The following is a 9,469-nucleotide window of genomic DNA, read 5'->3' on the forward strand; positions in this document are numbered from 1 at the left end:
TCAAGGTAAAGTTACATGTAAGGTTTTCTTATGTTGGATTTATCGACACAACACGCAGCCTCATTTATTTTGTTGAAAACATTGCATGTCTCAAATAGTTATCAGTGAGTTTGTCATTCAGAAAACAGAAATATAAAATCTGTCACATCACAGTACACAGAATATGAAACATGAACAACACGTCTTTCAAACACAGCACACTGCCACAGAATCAAATTTCAACTTTAACCTTAAAATGTGAAAGCCTTTCAAGTGTTCTGGTGCCCCTAAGAGGGCTTTCTGAATATGATTGTTACTGACAACAGGTTTTTTCAGGACCTGAGCCTGACACACATACAAAGAAAGATCCTAACAACACAAAGAGAGAGAACACAAAGGGGTCAATTTTCAGTATTTCACAGCAAGACACAAAATAAATACAACAGGAATGCTAACAGTGCGTGTTTGTATGTGTGTGTTTTTCCTAAGGTTTCCATGGTGATGTACATCTTATTCACTTTCCTGCAAAAGAAAACACAGACAAAGGAGATGGAGGTAAACAACAGCACATGCTTGTTTTACATTCACTTAAAGAGTTGAGAATGTGGTCAGGTAAACTTTAGATTAAAGTTGGGTGTGTTCAGCTTTAGTGTAAGTTAGGTGTAGGTCTATGTTGGGGGTACATCAAATATAGTTATGAGGTTGGAGTTGGGTTGGGAGTAAGTTTAATGGGTAGGTTAGGTGTAGCTTTAGGTTTCAACTTGGTTTGAGATAATAATAATAATAATAATAATAGTGTGTATGTGCTAGTCCCCATGGGGAATTTACTCCTCTGCGTTTAACCCATTCACCCAGTGAAGCAGTGGGCAGCCACCAATGCAGCACCCGGGGAGCAGTGTGTAGGGACGGTACCTCAGGGTAGCCATTCAGTGGAGTCAAACCCCCGACCTTCCGATCATGGGGCAACCACTCTATCTACTGAGCTATCCCTGCCCCCAGCTATCCCCGCAGGTAAGGTGTAGATCTAAGTTTAGGTTAGGAGTAGGTTTAAGGTATAGTCTTAGGGTAGATGGTAGATTGAGGTAGGTCAGGTTAGATGTAGGATTGTGAAAGGTTATATAGGTTGGGTAAAGATTAATGTTTTGTATAGGTGAAGGTCTCAGTTTGTATTAGTTAGGCTTGATTTAGGTCAAGATCTAGACTTGCATTGGTTGTGTATCTCTAGGTTTGGGGTAGTTTTAAGTGTAGATTTGGGCTAGGTTCTCTGTGTTTGATGTAAGTTAGGTTTAGTTCAAGGTCTACATGTAGGTTTGAAGTTAGGTAGATGTGAGTTAGAAGTAGGTTAAGATCTAGATTTGTGACTTATATAGCCCCTTTCTACTGGTAAGTACTTTCTTACCAAAGCTCTGTTTTATGCTTTATGCACACATTCCTATCAGATTTTTTCCTATGCATAAACACTCTCGTTTAGGATACTTTTGTTGTTAGATCTCACTTTCAGGTGGGTTAAGTGTAGCTTTGGTTAGTTACGCTACACCTTAGTTGGTTAGTTAGTGTCCATCAGTAAGTGATAGGTTAGTGCCGGGGACGTGTGGATTACCTGTTAGATCATCTCGTACTGGTTGCTGTTGATGAAGTGAGACAAGCAGCAAGCCAGAGTTACACCAACCAGCTAAAACACACAGAGAGATGGATTTTATTTCTGCTTCAGTGTCACTGTCTCCTATTGTCTCCTATTGATTCCAAAGGCCATCTTTAGTACCTGAGAGAAGGCAATACCAAAGGTAACTCCAGCAATGATTCCCATGTTGCTCTCTATGAAGGACACAACCAGCTCATAGCAACCCTGCGGAGACAGGGTAAAGTGATTTGCAGTAAATACAGATTGATGGATCACCATCATGTGACCACTTAGCATAATTGTGGTTGTTAGACTTAATAATTATAATAATCTTAATAATCTCCACAGAAAAGCAAATGCAAATGAAAACTTTTGGGAACTGAATTTTCTTCATGTATTATTTGTGCCTTCCTGACCTCTTTGTAGACCTTCTGTGCTGCCAGAGTGGTGTTCTTCAGGTCTGCTTCATTGCAGTCAGAGACATGAACACAACAGCTGGTAGGAATCCCACTGATGGGAAAATACACACTGCTGAACCAGCTGGTGTAATTATAAACTCCACAGCAGTGTAACTGAAGAAACAGAGACAACCAAATCACCACTTTTCAACATCTCATCATGTTTGTTTCTGAATGTATGAAAGACGTCATCAGTGTAAAATCTGCATAAAAGAACGCTGGACATATCAGCAAGTTTCTCTGCCTATGAAGTCTCTGACATTGTTCCTTTTGCTTTTTTTTGTTTGTTTTTTTTAATTAGGAAATTAATTATCTCTATTGTATGTTATTGTCCTCATGCAGACTGCATATTTAGTTATCACACCAACCCTTAAAATCTTTTTGCTTTAATGACATGAGACATGTTTAATAAAATAAAAGTAGTTATATCATTTTTATATGTTTGAATAACTGCATTAATAAAACATGTGCATCAATATTTGAAATATATTTGATTGCTACCACAGGAGTGTGTATGTATATATAACAGTGACACTGACATTTTTGGTACCCCTTATTGCCTTTAGTAAAACAAGGGGAGGACAACTTTGTTGACTGATCCATCAATAGGGACCCACAGGCTTGCAAGAAGTAAAGTGAAATATTTACTCTCTAAAGAAATAAAATAAAATTAATGCCACAGAGGGTTGTTTAAAAGTTAAAACTATAAGAGACCAACAATATGACCCTGAGGAACACCCAAAAGAAAGAACAAATGTAGGTGTTGGTAATAAGGTAAAATGCTCCATAGACTAGCAGTTTGGACTTTAGCTTGACCAGTAAAAGATCCCTGGTTTGGTCTCAGTAGAGGACACAAAATCCTTTGGGGTTATGTCAGGAAGGGCAACCAGCATAAAACGTGCCACTTCCTCCCGTGGTGACCCTTTGTGAATAAGGGACCACCCAAAAGTTGCTTCTTTTATTAAGATACTTGGCAAGTTTAGAGGTAACTTTTTAGTTTCCAATATACTACTTACGAAACATTAATGAGTGGATCATGGAAAACACCTACTCTGCGTTGGACACCATCCACTGCCAGACTCCTGTCATCTCGTCCGTCGTATCTCATCACTGCTGCACTGTAGGCAGTGAGGAATGTCCCTTTAATCTAAACATGCAAACACAGACAGATATTGGTCAGAATGAGCAGCTGTTTTTTTTGAAGGTATTCTGAAAACTCTCAAGTGTGTTTTGACCTCATGACGAAAGACAAATCCAGAGATCCCAGCAATGAGTTCAGTCATGAAGACCAGAGACAGAAACACTGCGTACTGAGGAGAGATCAAAGGTCATAATGAGGTTGGACAAGGAGTCACAACATACGGAATGAGCAAGTTAACTGGTCATTAAACCTAAAAACTTGATAGATATATTAGTTAGCAGAGACTTTTAATTTTGAAACCTTTAGTCACATAAAAAAATAAAAAATAAAACAGAACTTCTAGTAGGTCATTGAATAGACTCATAAAAGGTTTAGTCAGACATTTGTTAACAAATTCCGAGTAAGCTGGAAGACCCACCAGTTTTAACATCCAGGGACGCCCCCTACAGGTGGCAAAACAGCCGAACAGTCCGAACAGGACAATGGCAGCGCCGGTGCCAGTGAGGACGTAGGGAGCACTGGAAGGGCTGCTAGAGATCAGCAACATGTAGGGACCCAACATGAACTTCCACCATAACCCCACCACCAGCAGGACCACCCCTGTCACCTGAAGGAGTGTTTAAAAAAATGAGTGTAAAAGAAAAGAAAAACTTAAAAACACTACATTAAAATGCAAATTGCAATACAATCAATCTATTTCAGTTCATTGTATTAACTGCTCTATTAAAAAAACAAAAACAAAATAACCTACTAACATTTTGGTAGATGGTTTATTAGTGCGAATTTCTCTCTTTTTAAAATATATATGTTATGTTAGCTAACATCATTTTTATGATGATATGCCTGTTGCTATATTTAGTGGCTATTTTGAAGAACTGGACAAAAGCAGCATTTAAATATACAGTTATACAGTACAATTTCAAATTAGAGACAAATCACTGATGTGCAAGTGTAGAAAAAAAGTAACAAATAATTTTGGTAATGACCTGGGCTGTTTTTATCATTTTACTTGGTTGGGGATTGAATAATTTATTATAATATGAGACAAAAAAAGACGTAGACTTCTTATTTATTTATTTATTTAGTAATTTAGTGAAAAGACTACATAGCCATGATAAAAATAAAAATCAACAAAAACCTTAGTGTTCACAAACAGCTGATGAAGACACAAACCTCATATGATCACAGAGCCCTCATAAACTCATCATTCATTCATAAGGAAGCATAAAGGCGTTTTAGTTTTATACAGTTGGTACGTAAAGCAAGTTACAATGTTTTCTGTCCAGTCAAAAGAAATCATTCTTATTGCAAAAGTTTAATCTGCAAAAGAAGTTAAAGCTGTGCAGCAGACGTGTTGAACCGCACACAGAAGCTGGGACTGTAATTAAGCACCACATGTCTCTGCAGACTCTGACAGTGAAGTGACAAAGTGACAAACAGATGGGAAAAGAAGCTGGACCAGCATCCCCATGACAAACTGGCTGCTACATACAGCTGAAACCAGCTGAAAGAATTTAGCTCAGCAGCTGCAGACACAGTCAGAGCACACAGAAGAAGAGCAAAAGTAACTCTGACAAACTCATAATGTCTGAAGTGGTGTTTTCACTCCAGTTTAATTCACTCGTTGTACTCCGGGGTAGCTCATCGGATGTCTTCAATAATAATTGCATCCATTTTACGGTTCGGCACTTAGTTGTGACAGTTAAATTTAGCAGCAAAGAGGTTTCAGAGTGCACCAATGTCAGGGAATGTCCTCAAAAACATTCCCAAAACACACCACTGTGGAAATGTGTGCTCCACCCAGTCAGAGTGGATTGGATGAATGGTTGTCAGTAGATGTAGTACAAGATGGACACTGAGATTACTAGAGTAGGTGGTAGGTTTGTGTTTATAGACCACGTTTCTATAATGATACAAATATATTTAAATATATTTGTGTTTAAAAGAAAAAGATTGTGGGGCATAATGGGAGGAGGGTAGGCGTCCATAGGTCATATCATTCCCAACACCAATCTCAGCCTTTATTTTGAAGTCAACTGTCCACAGACATCATAAAAATCAATAAAAAATAATTACCAAAGCACTTAAAAGCACCCGGGCCACCATCACCAACTCTCAATACCAGCCTCCTTGTCAAAACTGGTAATTATAAAAATAAATAAATAAAAACAAAAAACATATGAAATGTGATTCAAATCTGCAGTTCTTCTTCTTCTTCTTCTTGCAGTTTGGTTCTTAATTTTTCTCTATGCTACATGAGTCCGTGAATCTGATTTCAGCCTTTCAAACTAAAAATATAACAATATTTTTGCACGGTGTACAAACAAAATCACCTGACATATTGATTAAAAGGTTTATTTAAAAGGTTCTAACAAGGTGAAATTCCCTTGTTTTGAAAATCACTGTAAATTCTCTTGAGGACCTCTCATGCAAATATCAGTTTCATGATTTATAACTAATTTTTCTGATGAGCCAGCTCTCTATCTGGATACTGTCTTGTTCAGGTGGTTTATGAGGACGCCTGATCAGATTTGGGAGTAAGACCGACACAGGATGAAAGAGGAGAAAAGGCACTGGCTGCTGGCAGGAGATAAATGAAGGAGGCATTTGATTTTGACTCCCGGTCGTGCCGGGCTGCCTGCTGCGCCTGTATGAGCGTTTCAAAAGGAGTCATGCTGGGATGTTGAAACACTCCACAGATGACAAGAAAGCCGTCTGTCAGCTGGAGTCACGTCAGGTTGGTTTGATTCGGGATAAAAGTGGGAGTTTGTGTTTGTGCAGCAGACAACAGATTGTGTCTGGGAAGATTAAAAAAAATCTGATTCACTTCAACAATAAATGGAGCGGGAAATAATGTTCGATATCTTTATCATTTACTTTGTGCCAGCAACAAAGACAATGACATTTAAAGTAAAATGTGACTTACATGATTCTGCACTAGATTATTTTGTTGTAAAATCTGTTATGAAAGACTAACGTTTGAATCTGGAAAAGAAATAGATCAGATAAGGTCAATATTAAATATTAATTTAATGATAATTTAATTTAATTTAATACTCAGCAGGTAAAATTTTTCTGACAGACTGAACTACAGTCAGCGTCCATCGAGAGAAAACACTCTCTCCAACACTGAAATCTCATTCAGAGCAAGAGGAAGTTAGTCTGTGCTATTGGTTAGATCTCTAAGACCACACAAAACACAGTCCTCATTAGGACAAATGGGCCACTGCAATAGGAAGGACCTGACAATGATCAGAGGCTAAAAATCCAATAGCAACCAAGACTGGAAAAGAAGCTGAACTCGATGAACTCAGTCTAAGCAACAGCTAAAGCTGGGGCAATATCTTGGGCAATACAGCTAACTGGACTGCAATAGAAAGAACAGCAATAAAATGGCTAGGCAACTACCAGGACAAGGCAACAACCTGGACAAGATCATGATTTGGGCTCCCAAATCTCTAGGCATTAACCACGGCCAAGTGACTTAAACTCTATATGACAACAACACAGACCAGTCAATAACTGGGGCTTACCAGCAATGTTAGGATACAGCCAGAGGTAGGCAACAATCAGTTGTTGCAGCCACAACCATTGTTTTCATGACAAGTAGATTAAGCAGATTTAGGCACTAGAAAACCACAGGACAGACTGCTTAGAAATTAGGGATAGGAAACAAAATGGGGAAAAACAGGACTACTGTAGGCAACAAGTAGGGATACTCTAAACTCTTAACAGAAAGTAGGCCTTGTTAGGATAAATAGGAAGCAACAACAATGACAAGAAAATGTTTATCAACTATAAAACTAAAAGCATAAATGATAAGTCAAAAAACAAATGTAGCCCAATTTGCAGGATTGGGCAAACAATTCAAACAAGGCAACAACCCGTAAAAAACAGCAGTGAAGTAAACAATCAGGAATACAAAACAATGAATCCTCCTCAACAACAGGGTATGGCAACTTTAGGCATTACAAGACGAGAAACCAGACAAGTCAACAATCTGGGTTTTGTAGGCAACAGTTAGCTAAAAAGGAAACAATGTGGACTGGCTAGATAGTAGTGTTAGTCAACTGCTGCAGCAATGATATGGCCAGACTCTTTGAAAAACCTAGGTCATCGGCATCAAGGCGGCCTAGGCAACAAGCAACTAGAAAACATCAACTCAGAGTAATCAACAAACTGAGATAGAAACTACACAGAGGGCTGCAAACAGGACTGTGTAAAAAAAGACAACAGCTGGGAGAAGATTGTAATGAGGAACAGGTAGCAACCCAGACTAGACTGTAAATGGGACTGGACTAAAATTAGCACCAGAATTCAGGCCTTGTTAGGACAACTGGGAAGAAACAAAATTGAGGACTAGAAAGTAACTAGCATAATCCATTAGGTAACAATCAATGGTACACAACCACCCGGATGGTTTAAAAAAATCAGTCTAGGGCAATATAGCTGTATGGGTTACAGTGGAAAGCAACTAACAATAAACAACCACGTCTAGGCTGCTAATCAACAGGGCAATGTATTGAGAAAGGAAATAACTGGGACTAGGAAAACAAACAAACAAACTAGTGAACAAACTGTACAGCAAGTTTTATAAGAAATAGGACTGAGCAGGCCTAGAAAATAAAGGTTAAGTGAAAAGTTGGACAAACTAACAACAACAAATTAAAGATGGCTAGGAAATACAGACTGTTGATTATGAAACAAAACAGGAGCTGGACTAAGACAAGCAGACCTGAGCCTGAATGAGACAGAAAGAATATTCTGATCAGCTTTACTGACATGACTGCTTCCTGTTATCAGGTGTTGTTTCAGCAGTGCCCTCTCCGGAGGTCCATGTCTTCATTTTCAGGTTGGTGTCAGAGCTCTGGCTTCATCCTACTCATTCCTCAGAATCCAGATAATTACCGATCCTATGACCTTTGACTTTGTCCACTTTAAAAATAGATAAATTGGTTGAAGTTTTTAATCTACTCACCTGCATGTTTAATTAATGCAGCTTATTCTAAAATTTATCAAATTTACACCTATTCAAAACATTTCAGTCTGAGGATTTCAATGACATTTCAGCAGTTTAAACATGTTTTAAACAAACCCGTTGAGCTCTTGGATCTGATTGTGAGACAGGATTTAGCTGAAGTTAAAATAAGACATGAAGAACAGGTTTTCTTACCCAGAAGATGAAGGAGTAGAGCAGCAGCAGCGTCTTCAGGCAGAAGATCGCCGGTTTGGTTTCCATCCTCCTGGGAGCCATAATCCATCTGAGACTGAGGGACCAAAACCAGAACTCCGCTCGTCTTTCTCTCTTTTATCACCACAGGAAGAGGGAAACCTCTCCCTCACGATGACAACCGCTCAGCCCCCTCTGCTGGTTTTACCAGTAACTGCACAACAGAGCAAGCTCCTCATGCTTTATGTTATTAGTTTATCTGTATTAACCTCACATTAATTACAGACAAACACAAGTATAATACATGATTTTCAACATCACGATTTAACAAATAAAACATTCATACAAACACAAATATTCCCCATTCAGTCTTTGAACATAAACCCTTATGGACATTTTGCATATGAAGTCCTTTTAATTTAGGCACATTCTGAAGCCAATACTTCAAGTCAAACTCATAATGGGGGACATTTATGTGTAGCAGGGTAAGTGTCAAGTGTGGTGCTGCTCCTTTCCCCTCTGATAGCCTGCTTTGAGTCTAAGTTCGTTGTCTAAATCTGTCCATTAGACCATGTTGTAGACCCTGTAGTGCACATACATATATAAATATTTCAAGTAACCAAGCTCTGTTTAATGGGTGAGGTGTGCTGGGCCTTCACAGGCAGGTGTAACAGCAGCTCAGACTCACTGATAGTCACCACCATGTTAATTGTGTGGTCAGTGTGTGAAGAATGAGGCTCGCGTGTTTGTACCATCACTTTCTAACCACCAACCAAACCTGCACGAATCCTTTAGTCTCTTCACGTCAATCTGCTGCAGCTTTCAGACCAATCAATCAGATCATTAATGCAGTCAGCAAAATGTCAACTCAATGTGCTTCCTTTCAGTCACATTGATAAACATGTTTGAGCTCTGTGAAATACATTTCATCCCCTGAAAGATTTAGTCTTGAGTTTTAAACCACATGCAGCATCATTTTATTTACAGGACTTTAGTGGTGGCTCTGGACGACTGCTAATTTGATTCAAATGTTAACTTTGACAACATGAGTCAAAGGAAGAAAAGCCAAACCAACAGATGTGTTTAATATGTTTATTTCA

General features: G+C 38.7%; 1 protein-coding gene across 1 annotated transcript; it reads right to left on the reverse strand.

The window, feature by feature from the left end:
* Positions 1-149: 149 nt before the first annotated feature.
* Positions 150-8,498, reverse strand: LOC120746209 (tetraspanin-7-like). The gene is made up of 8 exons (XM_040051552.1): positions 8,373-8,498; positions 3,618-3,806; positions 3,294-3,368; positions 3,110-3,205; positions 2,017-2,172; positions 1,742-1,825; positions 1,580-1,651; positions 150-501 (listed from the first exon to the last, which is right to left on the reverse strand). The coding sequence occupies exons 1-7, from the start codon at positions 8,451-8,453 to the stop codon at positions 1,583-1,585; spliced, it is 750 nt and encodes a 249-aa protein (XP_039907486.1). The 5' UTR covers positions 8,454-8,498; the 3' UTR covers positions 150-501; positions 1,580-1,582.
* Between the last annotated feature and the right edge of the window lie 971 nt (positions 8,499-9,469).

The sequence above is a fragment of the Simochromis diagramma genome, unplaced genomic scaffold, assembly GCF_900408965.1.
Source record: "Simochromis diagramma unplaced genomic scaffold, fSimDia1.1 OVJJ01000107.1, whole genome shotgun sequence".
Classification (NCBI taxonomy): Eukaryota; Metazoa; Chordata; class Actinopteri; order Cichliformes; family Cichlidae; genus Simochromis; species Simochromis diagramma.